The sequence below is a fragment of the Chamaea fasciata genome, unplaced genomic scaffold (genome assembly GCF_029207755.1).
Source record: "Chamaea fasciata isolate MVZ Bird 193981 ecotype frontalis unplaced genomic scaffold, bChaFas1.0.hap1 SCAF_1094, whole genome shotgun sequence".
NCBI lineage: Eukaryota > Metazoa > Chordata > Aves > Passeriformes > Sylviidae > Chamaea > Chamaea fasciata.
The window spans coordinates 1-25,378 of NW_027095179.1; the positions used below are offsets into that span (position 1 = coordinate 1).

Below are 25,378 nucleotides of genomic sequence, written 5' to 3' on the forward strand. Positions count from 1 at the left end.
GGGCTAGGGGGGGGCGGCTCCTTTAAGAGGCGGTTGGAGTGGGCGTGGCCACGCCCTTCCGTAACCACACCCCCTCCGTTGGCGCCATGGCCGCGCCCCTTCAGGCGGCTCCGTACAGTCTCCCCCGCGCCCCTCCGCCGCATGTCTCGGCCCCGCCGCTCCCGGGCCCCGGCCCGGGGGCCACCGAGATGACGGTGAAACTCCTCCCGGTCCCCCCCTCAAAATGCCGCCGCTTCCTCCCGTCCCTCCCTCCCCACAATGTCTCCCCCCGTCCCCGGCCAAGATGGCGCCGCCCGGGTCCGGAGGGGGCGTGTCCGCGTTGGCCCCGCCCACTCTCGTCGCTTCCCGCCCCACCCGCCGCGGCCGCCGGACACAGGCGCAAGATGGCGGCTCCCAGGGCGGCGTGAGGGGCCGCCGCCGCCGCGCTCCGCCCGCAGCCTCAGCCCCGCGCCGGGAGCCTCGGCAGCCGCGCGAGCCCCGGAGCCGCCGCCGGGAATCGGGGAGCGGCCGCGGGCCGGGAGGGGGGAGGCGGCCGCGGGGCCGCGGTGAGCGGGGGGGGCGGTGGTGGGGGGGGAGGAGGCGGCCGCCATTTTCCGCCCGGGCAGAGACAAGATGGCGGCGCGCAGGGGCCTGAGGGGGGGGGAGGGGGCGGGTGGGGAGGGGCAGGGCCGGGGGGGGGATGGGCATTGTGGGGGGGGGGGGGGCACGGCCTGAGGGGAATTTGGGGAGGGGGGAGATAAACCTGAGGGGGGGGCAATACCTGAGGGGGGGGGGGCAGTGCCTGAGGGGGGGCAATTCAAGATGGGGGAGATGAAGCTGAGGGGAGGGGGGGGGGACACGACCTGAGGGAGGGAATTTGGGGGAGGGGGGAGATAAAGCTGAGGGGGGGGGCACGGCCCGAGGGAGGGAATTTGGGGAGGGGGTTTAGGCACAGGGTGAGGGGGACAATATGTGAGGAGGGGTTTGACAGCGGCGTGGGCCTGAGGGGGAATTTGGGGAGGGGGGAGATGAAGCAAATCTTGGAGTGCGGGGGAATTGGGTGGTGGTGGTGGGGGGGGGGGTCGCGGTGTGTGTGGGGTGTTAATTAAGAGGCGACATAATGGAGAAAGTAATTAACGGGGAGGAATAAATGCCCCCCTCCCCCTCGAGTTGACTCCTCCCCAGTTGTCACACCCCCCGCCGTGGGGGGGGGTAATTAACTCCTTCGGGGTAATTACGGAACGGGCGGGGGGGGAGGGTGTAATTAAACGTTCTGGGTGGAATTTTGGGGGGGGGGGAGTTGTTGGAGGTGACCCCGGAGATTGAGGACCCCGCTGTTGTCTCGGGGGGGGGCAGATTGACCCCCGGATTTGGGGACACCCCCAAATGGGAGCAATGAGGGGGGGTCACCATGTCAAACCCCCCTGTTCTCCCTTTTGGGGGGGGTCAGTGTTAATTGGGGGGGGTTTGGGGGGGGGTCTCAGGTCATTGGTTTGGCTTTTGGGGTGTCCCCCATATCCAACCCCCCCTGACCTCCAGTGTGACCCCCCCGGACAGGACAGGCGGGGGGGGGGGTCAGGTCATTTTGGGGGGATTTTTTGGGGGGTTTCCCCCATATCTGACCCCCCGTGTCCCCCCCAGGACAGGCAGGTGGGGTCCATGTTCAATATTTGGGGGTATCGGGTCATTTTGGGGATTTTTTTGGGATATTTTGGGGTTTCCCCCATTATCTGACCCCCCGTGTCCCCCCCAGGACAGTCAGTGGGGGGATCAGTGTTCAGTGTTGGGGGGTATCAAGTAATTTTGGGGATGTTTTGGGGATTTTTGGGGTTTCCCCCTTATCTTACCCCCCGTGTCCCCTCCAGGACAGGCAGGTGGGGTCCATGTTCAGTATTTGGGGGGTGTCAGGTAATTTTGGGGATTTTTTGGGATTTTTTGGGGTTTCCCCTTTATCTGACCCCTGTGTCCCCCCCAGGACAGTCAGTGGGGGGGGTCCATGTTCAGTATTTGGGGGGTATCAGGTAATTTTGGGTATTTTTTGAGATATTGTGGGATTTCCCCCATATCTGACCCCCCGTGTCCCCCCCAGGACAGGCAGGTGGGGTCCATGTTCAGTATTTGAGGATATCAGATCATTTTGGGGGTTTTTTGGGGGTTTCCCCCATATCTGACCCCCTGTGTCCCCCCCCAGGACAGTCAGTGGGGGGATCAGTGTTCAGTGTTGGGGGGGTATCAAGTAATTTTGGGGATGTTTTTGGGATTTTTGGGGTTTCCCCCTTATCTGACCCCCCGTGTCCCCCCCAGGACAGGCAGCGGGGGTCCATGTTCAATATTGGGGGGGTGTCAGGTCATTTTGGGGATTTTTTAGTGGATTTTTGGGGTTTCCCCCATATCTGACCCCCCGTGTCCCCCCCAGGACAGGCAGGTGGGGTCCATGTTCAGTATTTGGGGGTGTCAGGTCATTTTGGGGATTTTTTGGGATTTTCCCCTTATCTGACCCCCCCCGTTCCCCCCCAGGACAGGCAGCGGGGGGTCCATGTTCAATATTGGGGGATGTCAGGTCATTTTGGGGATTTTTAGTGGATTTTTGGAGTTTCCCCCATATCTGACCCCCGTGTCCCCCCCAGGACAGGCAGCGGGGGACGCATGGCAGGCCTGGGCGGGGGGGGGTCCCCCGCCGCGGGCCCCCCCCGGGCCCCCCCCGCGCTACAGCCGCGCTGGAAGCGGGTGGTGGGCTGGGCTGGGCCCGTGCCCCGGCCCCGGCACGGCCACCGAGCCGTGGCCATCAAGGAGCTCATCGTGGTCTTCGGGGGGGGCAACGAGGGCATCGTGGACGAGCTGCACGTCTACAACACAGGTGGGGCTGGGGAGGGGCACCGGGGGGGCACGGGGGGGGTCCTCACGGGGGTGGGATTGGGGGGGAGCTGCAGGTGTATGACACAGGTGGGGCTGGGGGGCACAGGGGGGGTCCTCACGGGGGTGGGATTGGGGGGGGAGCTGCAGGTGTATGACACAGGTGGGGCTGGGGGGCACAGGGGGGGTCCTCACAGGGGTAGGGTTGGGGACAAGTGGGGTCATTGTAGCCCTGGGGGGGTTCTAAAGGGGCCATTGGGGGGTCCCCACAGTGATGGGTCACCACCCTGTCCCCCCCCCACCCCCACCCCAGTGCATGGTGTCCCCCGCAGCCACCAGGCAGTGGTACATGCCAGGAGTGCGGAGATGTCCCCGTGTCTCTCCCCCCCCCCCGGCCACGGGGCAGTGGTTGATCCCAGCAGTTCAGGGGTCACCGCTGGTGTTCCCCCGGTGGCACTGTCCCCGTTCTGTCCCCCCCCCAGCCACCAACCAGTGGTTCATCCCGGCCGTGCGCGGGGTGACATCCCCCCGGGCTGCGCCGCCTACGGCTTCGTGTGCGACGGGACGCGGCTGCTGGTGTTCGGGGGCATGGTGGAGTACGGCAAGTACAGCAACGACCTCTACGAGCTGCAGGTACCGCCCCGAGCGCCTGGGGACGCCCTGAACACCTGGGGGGGGGACCCACAAACACCTGGGGGGCGCCCTGAGCACCTGGGGGGCACCCTGAACACCTGGGGACACCCTGAACACCTGGGGGCACCCACAAACACCTGGGGGCACCCTGAGCACCTGGGGACACCCTGAGCACCTGGGGGCACCCTGAGCACCTGGGGACACCCTGAACACCTGGGTGGGCGCCCTGAGCACCTGGGGGCACCCACAAACACCAGGGGACACCCACAAACACCTGGGGGGCACCCTGAGCACCTGGGGACACCCTGAGCACCTGGGGGGCACCCACAAACACCTGGGGGGCACCCTGAGCACCTGGGGGCACCCACAAACACCTGGGGACACCCTGAGCACCTGGGGACACCCACAAACACCTGGGGACACCCTGAGCACCTGGGGGGCACCCACAAACACCTGGGGGGCACCCTGAGCACGTGGGGGCACCCTGAACACCTGGGGGGCGCCCTGAGCACCTGGGGGCACCCACAAACACCTGGGGACACCCACAAACACCTGGGGGGCACCCTGAGCACGTGGGGGCACCCACAAACACCTGGGGACACCCAGAAACACCTGGGGGACACCCAGAAACACCTGGGGGGCACCCTGAACACCTGGGGGGCACCCTGAACACCTGGGGACACCCTGAACACCTGGGGACACCCTGAAACACCTGGGGGCACCCTGAACACCTGGGGGACACCCAGAAACACCTGGGACCTCCCCAACTATCTGGGACCCCCCTGGGAACCTCCAGCAAACACCGTGTGACCCCCCCCTGAACGCCTGAGGATCCCCCTGATCACCCCGGGGACACCCCCAAACACCTGGGGACTCCCTGTGAACCCCACCAAAAACCTGGGGACCCCCCTGAACACCCCGGGGAGCCCCACAAACACCTGGGGACCCTCTGGGCACCCCCCAAAACCGTGAGTGATCCCCTGGGACCCTCCCCAGAATGCCCCCGGAACCATGGGTGACCCCTTGGGAACCCCCCCCAAACACCTGGGGACCCCCATAAACAGCCCAGACCCCTCCCCAGGAAGCCCCCCAAAGACCTTGGGACCCCCCAGAACCCCTAGACCCTCCCCAAATTTGGGGTCCCCCATCCCCCTGGGTGCCCCCCCAGTCCCAGACCTCTCCCCAAATCCCACATCCCCCTTCCCCATTCCAGGCCTCCAGGTGGGAATGGAAGCGGCTGAAGGCGAAGACCCCCAAAAACGGGCCCCCCCCTTGCCCCCGGCTGGGCCACAGCTTCTCTCTGGTGGGCAACAAGTGTTACCTGTTCGGGGGGCTGGCCAACGACAGCGAGGACCCCAAAAACAACATCCCCCGGTACGGGGCACCCCAAAAACCCGGGGAACACCCCAAAACTCTGGGGATGGGGGTGGGAGGGGGTTTTGGGGACACCCCCCAGCACTGGGGGGCTGGTTTGGGGACACACAGGGACCCTCGGGGGGAGGGGGGGACACGGGGGTGACCCCAAAACATTGGGATCGTCTTTGAGGGGGGCTCAGGGACCTTTGAGGGGACACCCCCAAAACCGTGGGGGACACCCCAAACCTCTGGGAATTGGGGTGGAAAGGAGACTTGGGGACATTCCTCATCTTTGGGGGAGGACAGGGGGACCTTTGGGGGACACAGGTGCGACCCCAAATCATTGGGCTCATCTTTGGGGGGGGGCACAGGTGACCCTGGCGTTATTCCAGGTGCATTTTAGGGGGGTTAAGAACCTTTTTCGGGGTGTTCTTTGTCCTTATCCATCCTTTTAGGGGTGTCTCGTGTCCCCAAACGCCCTTCTCGGGTTTTTTTGGGGTGCTAACGTTCTGACTCTCCCCCCGACCCCAGATACCTGAGCCACCTGTACAGGTGACATTGTCACCATCCCGGCTGCATTTTACAGGATCTAAAAACCCTTTATGAGCATTCCTGTGTCCCCAGCCACCTTTTTAGGGTTTTTTTTGGGATCTCCTGACCCCATTCCCCGTTCCTCAGGTACCTGAATGACCCTTAAGTGTGGGCACAGGTGACGCTGACACCATCCCGGGTGCATTTTATGGGATTTAAGGACCTTTTTAGGGCAGTCTCACGTCCCCAACCACCTTTTTAGGGTTTTTTTGGGATCTCCTGATCCCATTCCCTGTTCCCCAGGTACCTGAACGACCTGTACGTGCTGGAGCTGCGCCCGGGCTCGGGGGTGCTGGCCTGGGACATCCCCATCACGTACGGGGGTGCTGCCGCCGCCGCGGGAATCCCACACGGCCGTGGTGTACACGGAGCGCGACGGGCGGCGCTCGCGCCTCGTCATCTACGGCGGCATGAGCGGCTGCAGGCTGGGCGACCTCTGGACCCTCGACATCGGTAATGGGGAATTTTGGGGTTTTTATGGGGTTTTCATGGGATTTGGGGTCTGGGGAAGTCAGGAGGTGCCAAAGGAACAGAGGGTGATAAGGGACATTGTCACCTACGGGGGCGTGAGTGGCTGCGGGCTGGGCGACCTCTGGACCCTCGACATCGGTAATGGGGGGATTTGGGGGGATTTGGGGGTTTTTATGGGGTTTTTATGGGATTTGGGGTCTGGGGAAGTCAGGAGGTGCCGGGGGGAACAGGGAGTGATAAGGGACATTGTCACCTACGGGGGCGTGAGTGTCTGCAGGCTGGGCGACCTCTGGACCCTGGACATCGGTAATGGGGGATTTGGGGGGATTTGGGTTTTTTTTTTGAGTGGTTTTTGGGGTTTTTAGGGGATTTGGGGTCTGGGGAGGTCAGGGGAATAGGAGTTACTGGGGGACATCAACATCTACGGGGGCTGGTGAGCGGCTGCGGGCTGGGCAACCTCTGGACCCTCGACATCGGTAATGGTGGATTTGGGGGGGGATTTGGGGTTTTTTTTTGGGTGGTTTTTGGGGGTTTTTAGGGGATTTGGGGTCTGGGGGACTTGGGGGAATAGAAGTTACTGGGGGATATCAACATCTACGGGGGCGTGAGCGGCTGCAGGCTGGGCGACCTCTGGACCTTCGACATCTGTAATGGGGGATTTGGGGGGTTTTGGGGTGTTTTGGGTTTTTTAGGGGGTTTTTTTTGGGGTTTTCAGGGATTTGGGCTCTGGGGCATACAGGGACATGGCAGAATTAGAGGTTCAGGAAGACGTTTCCTCGCATTTCAAAGAGTTTTGGGGCTGTTTCTTTACACTTTGGGTGGTTTTGGGGCCGTCCCTTTGCGTTTTGGGAGTGTTCTTTCACGTTTTGGGGCTGTTTCCTCACATTTTGAGTAAATTTCTTCACATTCTGAGTAATTTGGGCGTCATTTCCTCATGTTTTGGGTTAATTTCTTCACATTCTGGGTGTTTTTGGGGCCATTTCCCCACATCTTGGGGCCGTTTCCTCACATTTTGGGGCCATTTCCTCAGATTTTGGGGCTGTTTTCTCACATTTTGGGGCCATTTCCCCACATTTTGGGGCCGTTTCCTCACATTTTGGGACCATTTCCTCACATTTTGGGGCCATTTCCTCAGATTTTGGGGCTGTTTTCTCACATTTTGGGGCCATTTCCCCACATTTTGGGGCCGTTTCCCCACATTTTGGGGCCGTTTCCTCACATTTTGGGACCATTTCCTCACATTTTGGGGCCATTTCCTCAGATTTTGGGGACTGTTTTCTCACATTTTGGGGCCATTTCCCCACATTTTGGGGCCATTTCCCCACATTTTGGGGCGGTTTTCTCACATTTTGGGGTGGTTTCCCCACATTTTGGGGCCGTTTCCTCACATTCTGGGTGTTTTTGGGGCCGTTTCCTCACATTCTGGGTGTTTTTGGGGCCGTTTCCTCACCTTTTGGGTGTTTTTGGGGTCCCTCAGAGACGCTGACGTGGAACAAACCCAGCCTGAGCGGAGTCGCTCCCCTTCCCCGCAGCCTCCACTCGGCCACCACCATCGGCAACAAGTGAGTCTGGGGGCGACCCCCTCCCCCAAAATAACCCCAAATCCCCCCCTCGGGGGGTCCCCTTTGTCCTGGGGGGGTCCCTTTGTGTCCCTGTCCCCACCCCAGGGGAGGTTGGGAATCCTAACGGAGGCGTTTTGTTTTATTTTCATTTTTTAATTGATATTTTATCTCGTGATCCCTCCACAAAGAGGGGAATTTTTGGGGTGGGGGTCTCAGGGTGTCCCCCTGACCCCCTTTGACCCCCCCCAGGATGTACGTTTTTGGGGGGTGGGTGCCCCTGGTGATGGATGACGTGAAGGTGGCGACGCACGAGAAGGAGTGGAAGTGCACCAACACCCTGGCCTGCCTCAACCTGGGTGAGGAGGGGGCTTGGGACCCCCAAAACCCACCCCAAATCTACCCAAAAGCCCCCCAAAACCCAGCCTGAAATCTCTGCCTGGGTGAGGAGGGGGCTTGGGACCCCCAAAACCCACCCCAAATACACCCTACAACCCATAAATCCCTCCCCGGTTCCCCCCAAACCCCCTCTGAGCCCCCCAGACCCTTCCCCAATTGCCACAAACCCCTCCCTGAGACCCCCAACCCCCAAACCCCACTCTGAGCCCCCCAGACCTCTCCCCAAATCTCCCCAAGCCCCTTTGTGACCCCACTGCCCCCCAGACTCGATGGCCTGGGAGCCCCTGGTGCTGGAGACCCTGGAAGACCCCCCAGACCTCTCCCCAATTACCCTAAATCCCCCCAAACCCCACTCTGAGCCCCCAAGCCCCTCCCTGAGCCCCCCAAACACCTTCTGAGACCCCCCAAACCCCACTCTGAGCCCCCAAACCCCTTCTGAGGCCCCCAAACCCCACTCTGAGCCCCCCAAATCCCCCCAAACCCCTCCCTGAGCCCCCCAAATCCCCCCAAACCCCACTCTGAGCCCCCCAAATCCCCCCAAACCCCTCTCTGAGCCCCCCAAACCCCTCCCTGAGTCCCCCAAATCCCCCCAAACCCCACTCTGAGTCCCCCAAACCCCTCCCTGAGCCCCTCAAATCCCCCCAAACTCCTCTCTGATCCCCCCAAACCCCTCTCTGAGCCCCCCAAATCCCCCCAAATCCCTCCCTGAGTCCCTCAAATCCCCCCAAACCCCTCTCTGAGCCCCCCAGACCCCTCCCTGAGCCCCCCGAATCCCCCCAAAGCCCTCTGTGACCCCCCCGGTGCCCCCCCAGACTCGATGGCCTGGGAGCCCCTGGTGCTGGAGACCCTGGAGGACAACGTCCCCCGGGCGCGGGCCGGGCACTGCGCCGTGGCCATCGCCACCCGCCTCTACATCTGGAGCGGCCGCGACGGGCTACCGCAAGGCCTGGAACAACCAGGTGTGCTGCAAGGACCTCTGGTACCTGGAGACAGGTGAGTCTGGGGGGCTGCAAGGACCTCTGGTACCTGGAGACAGGTGAGTCTGGGGGGGGGGGGGCTTGGGGGGACCCAGGTGTACTGCAAGGAGGTACCTGGGTGACACAGGTGTGATGCGAGGGGTGTGTGGGTGATACGGGTGAGACCGGTGTCATGAAGGTAAAGCCCAGGTGTGAGCCAGGTGTGCTGTGAGTGGTACAGGTGTACCCCAGCTGTAGCCGGGTGGACTCTGGGCTACTCGAGGTGTGACAGGTGAATCCCCCACTTCTCAGGTGTGGCTCACGTTTAACCCAGGTGTGACAGCTGTACCTAGGTGTATCCTAGGTGTACTCAGCTGTACCCAGATGTACCCCAGGTGTATCCCAGCTGTTCCTCAGGTGTGACAGGTATAACTCAGGTATCCCCCAGATGTACCTACGTATACCACAGGTATGACAGGTGTAACTCAGGTGCCCCGCAGGTGTAACCACGTGTTCCCCAGGTATGACAGGTATAACTCACCTGTCCCCCAGGTGTACCCAGGTGTACCCTAGGTGTGACAGGTATAACTCAGGTGCCCCCCAGGTGTCCCCCAAGTGTGACAGGTATAACTCAGGTGCCCCCTAGGTGTACCTACGTGTACCCAGGTGTGACAGGTATAACTCACTTGTCCCCCAGGTGTACCCAGGTGTCCCCCAGGTATGAGAGGTGTAACTCACCTGTCCCCCAGGTGTAACCCCCTCTCTCTCCCCCTCCCCAGAGCGCCCCCCAGCGCCGGGCCGGGTGCAGCTGGTGCGGGCCAACACCACGTCGCTGGAGGTGAGCTGGGGCGCGGTGCCCACGGCCGACTCGTACCTGCTGCAGCTGCAGAAGTACGAGCTGCCCGCCGCGCCCGCGCCGCCGCCCGTGCCCTCGGTGCCCGCCAACCCCCCCAAGAGCCCCGCGCCCGCCGCCCCCCGCGCCGCCCCCCGCGCCCCCCGCCCTGCCCCAGCTGGGGGGCGTGGGGCTCACCCTGCTGCCCCCGCCCGCCGCGCCCCCCAACCCGCCCGGCGTCGCCGCGGGGGTGACGGCAGGCCACGGCGGCGGGGACGGCGGGGACGGGCGGGGCGGCGGCGGCCACGGCGGCAGGGGCGGGGACAGGTGGGGCGGTGGCCGCGCCCCCCGGGGCCACCCTGCAGGTGCTGCCGGCGGCGGGAGGGGCGGCCGCGGCAGGTGCGGGAGCGGCCACGGCGGGGAGGGCGCCAGGTGAGTGGTGGGGGACGGTGGGGACAGGGTGGGGGGATGGTGGGGACATTGGGGACAGTGTGGGGGGACAGTGGGGGGAATGGGGACAGTGAGGACAGTGGGGACATTGGGGACATTGGGGGAATTGGGACATTGGGGACAGTGGGGACATTGGGGACAGTGGGGACATTGGGGTCATTGGGGTCATTGGGGGGAATGGGGACATCGGGGACATTGGGGGGGACTGGTGGACATTGAGAGGGAATGAGGACATTGGGGACAGTGGGGACATTGGGGGAATGGGGACATTGGGGACATTGGGGACAGTGGGGGGAATGGGGACATTGGGGACAGTGGGGACATTGGGAACATTGGGGGGAATGGGGACATTGGGGACCTTGGTGAACATTGGGGGGAATGGGGACATTGGGGACAGTGGGGAGGGAATGGGGACATTGGGGATGTTGAGGGGGACGTTGGGGGCAGAATGGGGACATTGCAGGGGAATGGAGATATTGGGGACAGTGGGGACGTTGGGGACAGTGGGGACATTGGGGACATTGGGGGGACTGGCGGACATTGAGAGGGAATGGGGACATTGGGGCAGTGGGGGGAATGGGGACATTGGGGACATTGGGGGCAGGATGGGGACATTGCAGGGGAACGGGGATATTGGGGACATTGGGGACGTTGGGGAGGGAATGGGGACATTGGGGACAGTGGGGGGAATGGGGACATTGGGGGAATGGGGACAGTGGGGACACTGGGGACGTTGAGGAGGGAACGGGGACATCGGATGGGGGAACACTGGGAGGGACAGCGGGGTGCTGAGGGTGACACGAGGGTGTCCCCAGGTGTCCCTGAGCCCTCTGTCCCCTGCCCAGGTGTCCCCGCCGTGCTGAAGGTGACGGGTCCCCCTGCGGCCACCGCGGGTCCCCCGCTGGTGACGGTGCGCTCGGCCGGGCCCGGCAAGGCCCCGGTGACGGTGACATCGCTGCCCGCCGGCGTCAGGATGGTGGTGCCCACCCAGAGCCCCCAGGGCACGGTGAGAGCGGGGACACCTGGGGGACACCTGGGAGGGCTAAGGGGGCACGGGGAGGGGTCTCAGGGACATGGGGAGGGGATCTGGGGACAACTGGGGACATTGTGGGGGGGTTTGGGGACGGAGGGAGGGAGCCCAGAGGGGTCCTGAGGGGATACTGGGGACACAGATGTGACACCGGTGGTACCTGGCCATGCTCAGGTGCCCTCACAGGTTCCCCCAGGTGTGCTCAGGTGTACCTTAGCTGTGTCCCCAACTGTCCCCCCAGGCTGTCCCCACATGTCTCAGGTGCACTGACCCCCTGTCCCCACCCGTCCCAGGTGCACCTGAGTTGTGTCCCCACCCGTCGCAGGTGCACTGACCCCCCTGTCCCGCAGGTGATCGGCAGCAGCCCGCAGATGAGCGGCATGGCGGCGCTGGCGGCGGCGGCGGCGGCCACGCAGAAGATCCCGCCGGCCTCGGCGCCCACCGTGCTCAGCGTCCCCGCCGGGGCCACCATCGTCAAAACGGTGGCCGTCACCCCCGGGGCCACCACCCTGCCCGCCACCGTCAAGGTGGCATCGTCACCTGTCATGGTAGGGGACAATAGGGGCGGTCAGGGGATGGTGGAGTTGTCACCGTGGTGTCACCAGGGCCTGGGATGGCACTGGGGGACTCAAGGTGACCCCCTGAGTGTCCCCACGTGTGTCCCCCCCCCCTCCCAGGTGAGCAACCCCGCCACGCGGATGCTGAAGACGGCGGCCGCCCAGGTGGGCACGGCCGGCGCGTCCCCTGCGGCCACCAACGCGGCCACCAGGCCCATCATCACCGTGCACAAGTCCGGCACGGTGACGGTGGCCCAGCAGGCCCAGGTGGTCACCACCGTGGTCGGAGGGGTCACCAAGACCATCACGCTGGTCAAGAGCCCCATCTCTGTGCCGGGGGGCAGCGCCCTGGTGAGGGGGGACGGGGGGGGGGACGTTGGGAGGGTGGGGACAACGGATTTGGGGGGGTCTGGGGGTGTGGGGACTCAGATTTTGGGGGTCCTCGGGGACTCTGGGGACATGGGGACTGAAATTTGGGGGGTGCTGGGATGTTTGGGGCTGTGGGAACCAAGATTTTGGGGGGGTCCTGGGGAGGAGCCACAACCCCAAACTCCCTTCGTCTCTTTTTTGGGGTCTTGGTGGTTCTTTAACTCCAAACCCCCCAAATTTGGGGGTCCCAGGGGCTTTAAAACCCCTCAAAGGTCAGGATTTGGGGTTCCTTTTTGGGGAGGGGTCCTGGGGGGTCTCTGTGCTCCCCTGACCCCCCCCCCCCTCCCCGGCCCCCCCAGATCTCCAACCTGGGCAAGGTGATGTCGGTGGTGCAGACGAAGCCGGTGCAGAGCTCGGCCGTGACCGGGCAGGCCTCGAGCGGCCCCGTCACCCAGATCATACAGGTGACACCCCTGAGACCCCCAAAACTGCCCCCAAATTACCCCCAAATCCCTGAGACCCCTCCCCAAATCCCTGGGACCCCTCCCAAACCCCCCTCGGCTGTCACCGGGCACGCCTCGAGCGGCCCCGTCACCCAGATCATACAGGTGACACCCCTGAGACCCCCAAAACTGCCCCCAAATTACCCCCAAATCCCTGAGACCCCTCCCCAAATCCCTGGGACCCCCCCCAAACCCCCCTCGGCTGTCACCGGGCACGCCTCGAGCGGCCCCGTCATCCAGATCATACAGGTGACACCCCTGAGACCCCCAAATTACCCCCAAATCCCTGGGACCCTTCTCCATTTCACTGACACCCCTCCCCAAATCCCTGAGACCCCTCCCCAAATCCCTGAGACCCCCCCAAACCCCCCTCAGCCGTCACCGGGCACGCCTCGAGCGGCCCCGACACCCAGATCACACAGGTGACACCCCTGAGACCCCCAAAATCCCACTGAACCCCCCCCAAACCCCCTCCAAATCTGAGACCCCCCCACGAGTCCTGAACCCCCCTCCCCAAAACCCCCCCTGGGACACCCTCAGTGACCCCTCCCCAAACCCCCAATGACCGCCCCGAATCCCCCCTGCTCCCCGAGTGCCCGCTCCCCCGAGTGCCCGCTCCCCTGAGTGCCCGCTCCCCCCAGACCAAGGGCCCCCTGCCCGCGGGGACCATCCTGAAGCTGGTGACGTCGGGGGAGGGGAAGCCCACCACCATCCTGACCAGCACGCAGGCGGGGGCGGGGGCGGCCAAGCCCCCCACCATCCTGGGCATCAGCAGCGTGTCCCCCAGCACCACCAAGCCCGGGACCACCACCATCATCAAAACCATCCCCATGTCGGCCATCATCACGCAGTCGGGGGCTACAGGTGAGTGAGACCCCTCCCCAAATTCACCTGAATCCCCCCTGAGACCCCCGAAATCCCTGATCTCCCTGAGAACCCCCCAAATCATCCCCAAAATCCTTGAGACCCCACCCAAACCATCCCTATGTCGATCATCATTACCCGGTTGGGGGCTACCGGTGAGTGAGACCCCTCCCCAAATTCACCTGAGACTCCCAAACCTCCCCAAAATCCCTGACCTACCTGAGGCCGCCACCATCATCAAACCCATCCCCTTGTCAGGGGCTCCAGGTGAGTGAGACCCCTCCCCAAATTCACCTGAACTCCTCCTGAGACCCCCCAGACTCCCCCAATCCCCCATCAGCACCCAGTCGGGAGCCACCAGTGAGTGACAGGGGGTGACCCCCTCGTGTCCCCCTCGTGTCCCTGTCCCCTCTGTGACCCCCCGTGACCCCCTCATGTCCCTGTCCCCTCCGTGACCCCCCCGTGACCCCCCCCCCGTGTCCCCCAGGTGTCACCAGCAGCCCCGGGATCAAATCCCCCATCACCATCATCACCACCAAGGTGATGACCTCGGGCACCGGGACCCCCGCCAAGATCATCACGGCTGTCCCCAAGCTGGGCGGGGGACACGGCCAGCAGGGCGTGACCCAGGTGAGGGACACCTGGGGACACCTGGGATTGGGGCAGTTCAGGGACAACGGGGGGGACAGGAGGTGACAAAGGAGGGGTCACGTGGGGACACGGGCACTGCGGAGGGGTTGGGGACACTGAGGTGACGCTGGGGACAGGGAAGATCTGGGGACATTGGAGGTGTGGGGAACGTGAAGGGGACACGGAGGGACGTTGGTGACATTGGGGTGGGGTCGGGGACACGGGGGTGGGGTCAGCTGAGGGGTTGGGGACATTGGGTTGGAGTCAAACAGGGGTTTTGGTGACACTGGGGACATTTTGATGGGGTCACACCAAGGTTTGGGGACACTGGGGACACGGGTGGGGGTCAGCCGAGGGGTCCGCACCCCGAGGGGCCGCCAGGTGACAGCGGTGTCCCCGTGTCCCCTCAGGTGGTGCTGAAGGGGGCGCCGGGGCAGCCGGGGACGATCCTGCGGACGGTGCCCATGGGCGGCGTCCGGCTGGTCACTCCTGTCACCGTCTCGGCCGTCAAGCCCACGGTGACCACCCTGGTGGTCAAGGGCACCACTGGTGAGTGGGGTCACTCCGGGGTCATTGGGGTCACCTCTGGGTCACTGCGGCGGTCATTTGTGGTCAAAGGTCATCTCTGGGTCACTGGACTGGTCACTTGTGGTCATGCCTGGGTCACTGGGGTGACCACTCTGGTGGTCAGGGGTCAGTTCTGGGTCACTGGGGTGACAACTCTGGTGGTCAAGGGCACCACCAGTGAGTGGGGTCACTCTGGGGTCAGTGGGTCACCTCTGGGTCATCTCTGGGTCACCAGGGTGACCATGGAGTCACTGGGGTGGTCACTAAGGGAGTCACTTGTGGTCAAGGATCATCTCTGGTCACTGGGGTGGTCACTCTGGTGGTCAAGGGTCATCTGTGGGTCACTGGGGTGACCACCCTAGTGGTCAAGGCCACCGGTGGTCACTGGAGGGGTTCTGGGGGGGTCATTGTGCCATCCAGGGGTCATCTCAGGGTCATTGGGGTGGTCACTTGTGGTCAAGGGCACCACTGGTGATGGGAGGGGTTACCAGGAGGTCACTGGGGTCACCATGGGGTCACTGAGGTCACCATGAGGTCACTGAGGTGACCACCCTTGTGGTCAAGGGCACCACTGGTCACTGAGGGGGCATGGAGTGGTCATTGAGGGGACACCAGGAGGTCACTTGGGGGCGGTCAGTGTCACGGGGAAGGGTCACCATGGGGTCACCATGTCACAGGGAGGGGTCGCTTCGGGGTCACTCACTGCCGCCGTGTCCCCCGCAGGTGTGACTACGCTGGGGACGGTGACAGGGACGGTGTCCACCAGCCTGGCCGGGGGCGCGGGCGGCCACAGCGCCACGGCCTCGCTGGCCACGCCCATCACCACGCTGGGGACAATCGCCACGCTGTCGAGCCAGGTCCTGAACCCCGCGGCCATCACGGCCACCGCGGCCGGGGGCGGCCTGGGGACACCCACCATCACCATGCAGGTGAGGGAACACCGGGGACACTGGGGACACTGGGGACAGGGGACACCCACCATCACCGTGCAGGTGAGGGGACACTGGGGACATTGGGGACATTGGGGACAGGGGACACCCACCATCACCGTGCAGGTGAGGGGACACTGGGGACATTGGGGACATTGGGGACAGGGGACACTGGGGACACTGGGGACACTGGGGACAGGGGACACCCACCATCACCATGCAGGTGAGGGGACACCGGGGACACTGGGGACACTGGGGACAGGGGACACCCACCATCACCGTGCAGGTGAGGGGACACCGGGGACACCGGGGACACTGGGGACACCCACCATCACCGTGCAGGTGAGGGGACACCGGGGACACTGGGGACACTGGGGACAGGGGACACCCACCATCACCGTGCAGGTGAGGGGACATTGGGGACACTGGGGACAGGGGACACCCACCATCACCATGCAGGTGAGGGGACACCGGGGACACTGGGGACACTGGGGACAGGGGACACCCACCATCACCGTGCAGGTGAGGGGACATTGGGGACACTGGGGACAGGGGACACCCACCATCACCATGCAGGTGAGGGGACACCGGGGACACCGGGGACACTGGGGACAGGGGACACCCACCATCACCGTGCAGGTGAGGGGACACCGGGGACATTTAGCGGAGCCCCAGGTGTGTTGGTGACAGCCCCGGGGACACACGCAGGAATTGGGGGTGACACGTGGGGGGCACACAGAGATCCGGGCCTGGGGGCCGGGCAGGGCTGCGTGGCAGTGCCACCTCCCCGTCCGGAGCTGTCCCCTGACGCCGTCTGGGGACACAGCCGGTGTCCCAGCCCACGCAGGTGACGCTGATCACCACGCCCAGCGGGGTGGAGGCCCAACCCGTGCACGACCTCCCCGTGTCCATCCTGGCGTCCCCGACGGCCGAAGGTCCCCCCCGCGGCCACCTCCGGGGGCGGCACCTTGGCCGAGGCGCCGGCCACCGAAGCGGCGCCGGGCACGGTCACCCTGGTGTGCTCCAACCCGCCCTGCGAGACCCACGAGACGGGGACCACCAACACGGCCACCACCAGCCTGGTGGCCAACGTGGGGACGGGAGGGGGACAGCAGCAGCTGCAGCTGCTCTGCGAGGACACGGGCGGCGGGACGGCGCTGCCGGCGCCCCCCCGGGCCTGCTCCAACCCGCCCTGCGAGACCCACGAGACGGGGACCACCAACACCCCCACGGCGGCGGGGACGGGGACGGCGCGCCTGGGGACGCCGGGGGCCCCGCCCTGCCCCACGCAGCAGACGGTGGCCACGGGGACCACCATGACGGTGCGGCTGTGTCCCCCCGAGGGCGGTGGCGGCGGCGTCACCGGTGTCACCGCCCCGTGCCAAACGCAGGAAGCCGCCCCGTGCCAAACCACGCCCTGGGGGCAGCCTGAGGTGGGGACGGCGGCCACCAGCACCACGGCGTGTGAGACCCCGGCGGGGACACGGCTGTGCTCCAACCCGCCCTGCGAGACCCACGAGACGGGGACAACCAACACGGTGACAGTGACAGGGTCACAGCTCTGCTCCAACCCGCCCTGCGAGACCCACGAGACGGGGACAACCAACACGGTGACAGTGACAGGGTCACAGCTCTGCTCCAACCCGCCCTGTGAAACCCACGAGACGGGGACAACCAACACGGTGACAGTGACAGCAGCAAGGCCACCCTGCTCTAACCCCCCGTGTGAAACCCACGAGACAGGGACAACCAACACGGTGACAATGACAGGGTCACAGCTCTGCTCCAACCCACCCTGTGAAACCCACGAGACGGGGACAACCAACACGGTGACGACGACGGGGACGCGGTTCTGCTCCAACCCGCCCTGTGAGACCCACGAGACGGGGACAACCAACACGGTGACAATGACATCGTCACAGCTCTGCTCCAACCCGCCCTGTGAGACCCACGAGACGGGGACAACCAACACGGTGACAATGACATCGTCACAGCTCTGCTCCAACCCGCCCTGTGAGACCCACGAGACGGGGACAACCAACACGGTGACAATGACATCGTCACAGCTCTGCTCCAACCCGCCCTGTGAGACCCACGAGACGGGGACAACCAGCACGGCCACCACCACCACGGCCACCTCGCACCCCCCGCCGGAGCCGGGGACAGCGGTGCCACCACCGCCGGGTGTCCCCCCCTGCGCCAACCCCCCCTGCGAGACCCACGAGACGGGGACCACCAACACGGTGACAATGACATCGTCACAGCTCTGCTCCAACCCGCCCTGCGAAACCCACGAGACCGGGACCACCAACACGGCCACCACGGCCACCGCGGGGTCCCGGCCGGGTGACACTACCACGGCCACCAGCGCTGCCGGCACCGCCGCCACCGCCACCACCTCTGCCGCGGGGGGGTCCCCACCTTGTGCCAACCCCTCCCGCGAGACCCCCGAGCCGGGGACCACCAGCACGGCCACCTCGGGGTCCCCGCCCTGCCAGAGCCACCAGAGCGGGGCCACCACCAGCACGGCCACCACCGCCGCCGAGGGGGTGACGCCGCCCCCCGCCCTGTGCCGCCGGCGCCGCCACCAGCCCCCCCCGCGCCTGCTCCAACCCCCCCTGCGAGACCCACGAGACGGGGACGACGGCCACGGCCACCACGGTCACCGCCAGCATGGGCGCCAGCCAAGGTGACCCCCCCACGTTCGTTGTCCCCAAATCGTCCCCTTCGCCCTCGTTGCCGGGGTTGGCACCTCGCTGAGCTCTCCCCGTTGTCCCCACAGAGCCTCCCCCGCCGGCTGCCAACGGGCAGGGGGAGGGGGAGACCCCGCCCAGCGAGGGTGGGGGTCCCCCTGTGCCCCCCGGGACCCCCAGCCCCGGCCCCAGCGGCAGCGCCGGGACCCCCCAGCCCCGGGCGGTCACTACGGTCACTCAGTCCACGCCAGCGCCGGGGCCGGCCGTGCCGGTGAGAGGCCTTGGGGACACTGCGGGGGGGGCAAGGGGGGGGGTTGGGGACATTGGGAGGCGTTTGGGGACGCTGAGGGGGGTTTGGGGAGATTTGGGGGGGGTGGGGACACTGTGGGGGGGGTTTGGGGACGCGGGGACGGGTTTGGGGGCAGTGGAAATGAGTTTTTGGATATTGGGAGGGGGTTTGGGGACACTCCGGGGGGTGTTGGGGACATTGGGGGGGGATTTGGGGACACTGGGAGGGGTTTGGGGACACTGGGAGGGGATTTGGGGACGCTGGGAGGGGGTTTGGGGACAGTGGAGGGGGTTTGGGGACACCAAGGACCACGGCAGCACCCCAAGGGACTGCAGGTGGCTTTGGTGCCACCAAGTCCCCGTCCCTGGGGGGTCTCTCCGTCCCCCCAACCCCCCCCGTTTTCCCTCCCCCCTTCCCCACAGACCATCTCGTCGCTGACCGAATCCCCCCCGGCGCCCCCCGAGACCCCCCCGACCGCCACTCCCACCCCTCCCGGAGACCCCCACCCGTCCCAGGACCCCCCGTCGGCCACGTCCCCGTCCCCCCCCGGCGCCGAGGCGGCCGCCGCGGCCGAGCCCGGCGGGTCCCCGGAGCCTCTGGCCGTGGTGGTGCTGCCGCCGGCCGCGGCCGAGGGCGCTCCCCCCGAGGGGCTGGCGCTGCCCCCCGAGCTGCTGGCCGAGGCGGGGGGCGCCGGGGGCCCCCCGGGACTGACCCCCGAGGAGCTGGCGGTCACCGCGGCGGCCGAGGCGGCGGCGGCGGCTGCGGCCAGCGAGGAGGCGCAGGCCCAGGCCCTGGCCATCCAGGCCGTGCTGCAGGCGGCGCAGCAGGCCGTCATGGGTCAGTCGGGGGGGGGGGGTCCTGGGGGGGTTTGGGGGGTCCTGGGGGTCTCGGTCCCATGGTGGTCACCCCAAGCCCAGGCTCCGGCCATCCAGGCTGTGCTGCAGCCTGTTATGAGTCAGTTTGTGGGGGTCCTGAGGGGGTTTGAGGGGTCCTGGGGGGATTTAGGGGATTTTGGGGGGGGGGTTTGGGGGTGGTCCTGGGGGTCTCAGCCCCATGGTGGTGGCCCCAGGTCGAGCTCTGGTCATCCAGGCCACAGAGCAGGGGGTCACGGATCAGTCGGGGGGAATTTGGGGGGTCACGGGTCAGTCGGGGGGAATTTGGGGGGTCCTGGGGGGAGGTTTGGGAGGAATTTGGGGGGTCCTGGGGGGGTTTGGGGGTGGTCCTGGGGGTCTCAGCCCCATGGTGGTGGTCCCATGGTTATGGGGGTCACACAGTGGGGGAGCGATGGTGACCCCAATGACCCCACGGGGTGGGTTTCGGGGTGACCCCAATGACCCCGGGGGTTCAAAGGTGAGTTTCGGGGTGACCCCAATGACCTGGGGGGGTCAGAGGTGGGTTTCGGGGTGACCCCCACCCCTGACCCCCCCCGTTGTCGCCCCCCACAGGAACCTCGGAGCCGCTGGAACCCGGCGAGCCCGGGGGGGGCCCCGCCGAGCTGGGGGGGGGCCCTGGGGGTGGCCGAGGGGGCGGGGGGCGCGGGGGGGGGCGCTGCCCCTGGTGCTGACTCAGCAGGAGCTGGCGGCGCTGGTGCAGCACCAGCAGCACCTGGCTGAGGCCGGGACCCCCCCAGCCGCCCCCCCGGCGCCCCCCGCCCCCGCCCCGCCCCCCCCCCGCCGCCCCCGCCCCCCCCCCAAGCGGCCGCGCCCCCCCCCCCATTTGCCCACCGAGGCCTTGGCCCCCGCCGACAGCCTCAACGACCCCGCGGGTGACACCAACGGCCTCGGGGACCTGGGGACGGTGCCCGGGGGGGCCACCCCCGCCACCCTGCTGCCCCCCCCCGGGGACGGTGAGGGGTGGGGGGACGCCGGGGGGGGTGTGGGACCCCCGGGAGGGCACCCATGGCAACGGGGGTGGGGAGAGGGCGCCCATTTGGGGAGGGGGGGTGGGGGGGTCCTTTGGGGGGTGTTTATGGGTTTGAAACCCCTTTGGGGGGGGTTGGGGTCCCTGGGGGAGTTTTGGGACCCCCGGGGGGGCACCCATTTGGTGGGGGGGGGGTCGGAACCCCTTTGGGGGGGGAGCACCCCTGGGGTTGGTTGGTGACCCCACCGCCGGCACGGGGGTGGGTGGGCAGTTCCAGGGGTGGGTTTTTAAGCCCCCTCCCCAGTTTTATTTTTGTGTGTGTCCCCCCCCCCACGCAGGCCTGGCCCCCTCGAGCGCCTTCGTGGCCCCCCCGGGCCCCGCGGTGGCCCCCAGCCCCGCCAAGCTGCAGGCGGCCGCCGCCCTGGCCGAGGTGGCCAACGGCATCGAGAGCACCCCCGTGGTCAGTGGGAGTTCACCTGGGGATGGCCCCAAAATCCCCCCAAAAATCCTCACCAATCACCCCAAAATCCTCCCCAAAATCCACCCCAAAATCCTCACTAATCACCCCAAAATCCTCCCCAAAATCCTCACTAATCACCCCAAAATCCTCCCCAAAATCCTCCCAAAAATCCTCACCAATCACCCCAAAATCCTCCCCAAAATCCTCACTAATCACCCCAAAATCCTCCCCAAAATCCCCCCCAAAATCCACCCCAAAATCCTCACTAATCACCCCAAAATCCTCCCCAAAATCCACCCCAAAATCCTCACTAATCACCCCAAAATCCTCCCCAAAATCCTCCCAAAAATCCTCACCAATCACCCCAAAATCCTCCCCAAAATCCTCACTAATCACCCCAAAATCCTCCCCAAAATCCCCCCCAAAATCCACCCCAAAATCCTCACTAATCACCCCAAAATCCTCCCCAAAATCCACCCCAAAATCCTCACTAATCACCCCAAAATCCTCCCCAAAATCCTCCCAAAAATCCTCACCAATCACCCCAAAATCCTCCCAAAATTCTCACTAATCACTCCAAAATCCACCCCAAAATCCTCCAGAAATGTCCTCCCAAAATCCTTCACCAAACAACCCTAAATCTTCCAGAAATTCCCCCCCAAATCCTCACAAATCCGCCCAAAAATTCCTCCCCCAAATCCTCCCAGATCCCTCCAATTTCCCTCAAAAAAACCCCCAAAATCCCTGGATTTCCCTCCCAAAAAATCCCCAATTTCCCCTAAAAAATCCCCCCAATCCTGGACCCCTCTGTGACCCCTCTGTGACCCCTCTGTGACCCCGCCGTGTCCCCCGTGTCCCCAGAAGCCGGAGCCGGGCGCGCCCCCCAAGGCGCTGCCCAAGAAGGAGAACCAGTGGTTCGACGTGGGGGTCATCAAGGGCACCACCATGATGGTCACTCACTACTTCCTGCCCGCCGAGGATGCGCCCCCGGCCGACGTGAGTGACCCCGGGCACCTGGGGACACCTGGGGGCACACCTGGGGACAGCTGGGGACACACCTGGGGACAGCTGGGGACACACTGGGGTCACACCTGGGGACACACCTGGGGACACACCTGGGGACACACCTGGGGACACACCTGGGGACAGCTGGGGACACACTGGGGTCACACCTGGGGACACACCTGGGGACAGCTGGGGTCACACCTGGGGGCACACCTGGGGACACACCTGGGGACACACCTGGGGTCACACCTGGGGACACACCTGGGGACAGCTGGGGGCACACCTGGGGACACACCTGGGGTCACACCTGGGGACACACCTGGGGACACCTGGGGTCACACTTGAGGTTACACCTGGGGTCACACCTGGGGACACACCTGGGGACAGCTGGGGGCACACCTGGGGTCACACCTGGGGACAGCTGGGGACACCTGGGGACACACCTGGGGACACCTGGGGTCACACTTGGGGTCACACCTGGGGACACACCTGGGGACACCTGGGGACACACCTGGGGTTACACCTAGGGTCACACCTGGGGACACAGCTGGGGTCACACCTGGTGACACCCTGTGACAGCTCCATGGCATTGGGGACACCCAGGGACAGCCCATGGAACTGGGGACACCCCGGGGACAGGTTTATGGGGCCAGGGACCAGAACCCCACGGTGTCCCCATGGTGTCCCCATGGTGTCCCCACGATGTCCCCACGATGTCCCCACGGTGTCCCGCTGCGTCCCCGCAGGAGGAGGGCTCGGGGGTCCCGGACCACTCGCAGCTGCGCCGGCAGGAGCTGCAGCCGGGCACGGCGTACAAGTTCCGCGTGGCCGGGCTCAACGCCTGCGGCCGCGGGCCCTTCTCGGAGCTCTCGGCCTTCAAAACCTGCCTGCCCGGCTTCCCCGGGGCGCCCTGCGCCATCAAGATCAGCAAGGTGACCCCAGAGCCGCGGCAGGGACCCTCCTGTGTCCCCCCGCGTCCCCCACCTCCCGTCACCCCCGCCGCCCCTTGCAGCCCCCCCGTGTCCCCTCTGTACCTGCCGAGCCCTGATAGAGCCCACCTGACATGGGAGCCTGTCCTCCCCTGTGTCCCCCCCGTGTCCCTCTGTCCCCCCCATAACCCCCATGTCCCCACCATGTCCCCCCCGACACCGTGTTCCCTCTGACCCTGCTGTCCCCTCTGACCCTGCTGTCCCCATGTCACCTCCTGTCCCCCGTCCCCTGTCCCCGTGTCACCTTCTGTCCCCCATCCCCGTATCCGACCCTGCTGTCCCCGTGTCACCCCTTGTCCCCGTGTCTGACCCTGCTGTCCCCATGTCACCTCCTGTCCCCGTGTCCCCTCTCTGTCCTGTGTCCCCCCTGACCCTGCTGTCCCCGTGTCACCTGCTGTCCCCATGTCACCTCCTGTCCCCGTGTCCGACCCTGCTGTCCCCGTGTCCCCTCTCTGTCCCCTGTGTCTGACCCTGCTGTCCCCGTGTCACCTCCTGTCCCCCATCCCCGTGTCCGACCCTGCTGTCCCCGTGTCCCCTGTCTGTCCCCTGTGTCTGACCCTGCTGTCCCCGTGTCACCTCCTGTCCCCGTGTCCAACCCTGCTGTCCCCGTGTCCCCGCAGAGCCCCGACGGAGCGCACCTGACGTGGGAGCCGCCGTCGGTGACGTCGGGCCGCATCGCCGAGTACTCGGTGTACCTGGCCATCCAGGGGGGGCCCGGGGGGGGCCCCGAGGCGCGCGGGGGGGGGCGCGCAGCTGGCCTTCATGAGGGTCTACTGCGGGCCCAGCCCCTCGTGCCTGGTGCCGGCCTCCAGCCTGGCCAGCGCCCACATCGACCACACCACCAAGCCGGCCATCATCTTCCGCATCGCCGCCCGCAACGACAAGGGCTACGGCCCCGCCACCCAGGTGCGGTGGCTGCAAGGTGAGGCTGGGGGCTCTGAAATGAGTCTGGGGGCCGCGCGCACCTGGGGGGGCTGCCCCGCGCCTGGGGGAACCTGTGGGAGTGAGTATGGGCAGTGCTGGGGTGGTGTGAGGGTCTCTGATCACAAGGGCTACGGCCCCGCCACCCAGGTGCGGTGGCTGCCAGGTGGGTCTGGGGGCTGTGAAATGAGTCTGGGGGCTGCCCCACACCTGGGGGGCTCTGTGGGAGTGGGATTGTCCCCTTGTCACCCACCCACAACGCCAAGGGCTACGGCCCCGCTGCGCAGGTGCGGTGGCTGCCAGGTGGGTCTGGGGGCTCAGAAATGAGTCTGGGGGCTGCCAGGTGGGTCTGGGGGCTCTGAAATGAGTCTGGGGGTTGTAAAATGAGTCTGGGGGCTGCCAGGTGGGTCTGGGGGCTGCCCCACACCTGGGGGGCTCTGTGGGAGTGGGATTGTCCCCTTGTCACCCACCCACAACGACAAGGGCTACGGCCCCGCTGCGCAGGTGCGGTGGCTGCCAGGTGGGTCTGGGGGCTCTGAAATGAGTCTGGGGGCTTCCAAGTGGGTCTGGGGGCTCTGAAATGAGTCTGGGGGTTGTAAAATGAGTCTGGGGGCTGCCAGGTGGGTCTGGGGGCTGCCCCACACCTGGGGGGCTCTGTGGGAGTGGGATTGTCCCCTTGTCACCCACCCACAATGACAGGGGCTACGGCCCCGCTGCGCAGGTGCGGTGGCTGCCAGGTGGGTCTGGGGGCTCAGAAATGAGTCTGGGGGCTGCCAGGTGGGTCTGGGGGCTCTGAAATGAGCCTGGGGGTTGTAAAATGAGTCTGGGGGCTGCCAGGTGGGTCTGGGGGCTGCCCCACACCTGGGGGGGCTCTGTGGGAGTGGGATTGTCTCCTTGTCACCCACCCATGATGACAAGAGCTATGGTCCAGCCACCCAGGTGTGGTGGCTGCATGGCTCTGAAATGGGTCTGGGGGCTCTGAAATGAGTCTGGGGGCTCTGAGATGGGGCTGGGGGCTGCACACACCTGTGGGGAGGGGCTGCAGACACCTGGGGGTCTCCCCCACCCCCTGATAATCCCCCCCCCCCCAAATCCCCCCAGAGTCGAGCAAGGACGGAGGCGCCGGGAAACCGGGCAGCAAACGGCCCCTGGCGTCCCCCGACCTGTGAGTGGGGGGCTTTGGGGGTCCTGGGGGGGGGTCTGGGGGGTCCTGGGGGCTCTTTTGGGGGGGTCTGGGGGTTGTGTTGAGGGGCATGGGGGGATCTGTGGGTCTGGGGGCTCTTTTGGGGGGCTGAGGGTTGTCTTGAGGGGTTGGGGGGGTCTGGGGGTCCAGGGGTGGTCTGTGGGTCTGGGTTGGGGGGAGCTGGGTGGGGATGGTGGGGTTTTGGGGGTCCTGGGGGGTTTTTTTGGGGGGGTTTCTGGGGCTGTTTTGAGGAGGGGTCTCCATCAGACCCCCACCCCCCCCATAAACTCCCCCTCCCCAAATTTCCCCCCCCCCAGGAAATCCGCTCCAAAGAAGCCCAAGGCCGAAGGGCAGTGAAGGACCCCCGGGACCCCCCCCCCAAAAAACAAAAAATCCCGGGACCCTCCCCCCCACGCCCCCAACATCCCCGGGGGGGTTTTGGGGGGGTTT

At 65.7% G+C, this 25,378-nt stretch overlaps 1 protein-coding gene across 1 annotated transcript; it reads left to right on the top strand.

Moving 5' to 3' along the window:
* Nucleotides 1–14: 14 nt before the first annotated feature.
* On the top strand, nt 15–25,378 carry HCFC1 (host cell factor C1). The gene is given in 36 exon segments (XM_066174899.1): nt 15–545; nt 2,607–2,836; nt 3,315–3,343; nt 3,346–3,465; nt 4,679–4,839; nt 5,656–5,731; nt 5,733–5,865; nt 7,361–7,445; nt 7,695–7,801; nt 8,654–8,772; nt 8,774–8,834; nt 9,577–9,770; nt 9,772–9,867; nt 10,873–11,085; nt 11,460–11,657; nt 11,787–12,017; nt 12,395–12,499; nt 13,180–13,402; nt 13,890–14,032; nt 14,443–14,581; nt 15,323–15,528; nt 16,355–16,462; nt 16,464–18,132; nt 18,134–18,217; nt 18,311–18,492; nt 18,933–19,347; nt 19,956–20,038; nt 20,041–20,124; nt 20,206–20,356; nt 20,709–20,830; nt 21,692–21,826; nt 22,582–22,767; nt 23,445–23,549; nt 23,551–23,746; nt 24,847–24,910; nt 25,246–25,378. Coding segments are annotated over 36 exon segments (6,780 nt in total). The 5' UTR covers nt 15–258; the 3' UTR covers nt 25,286–25,378.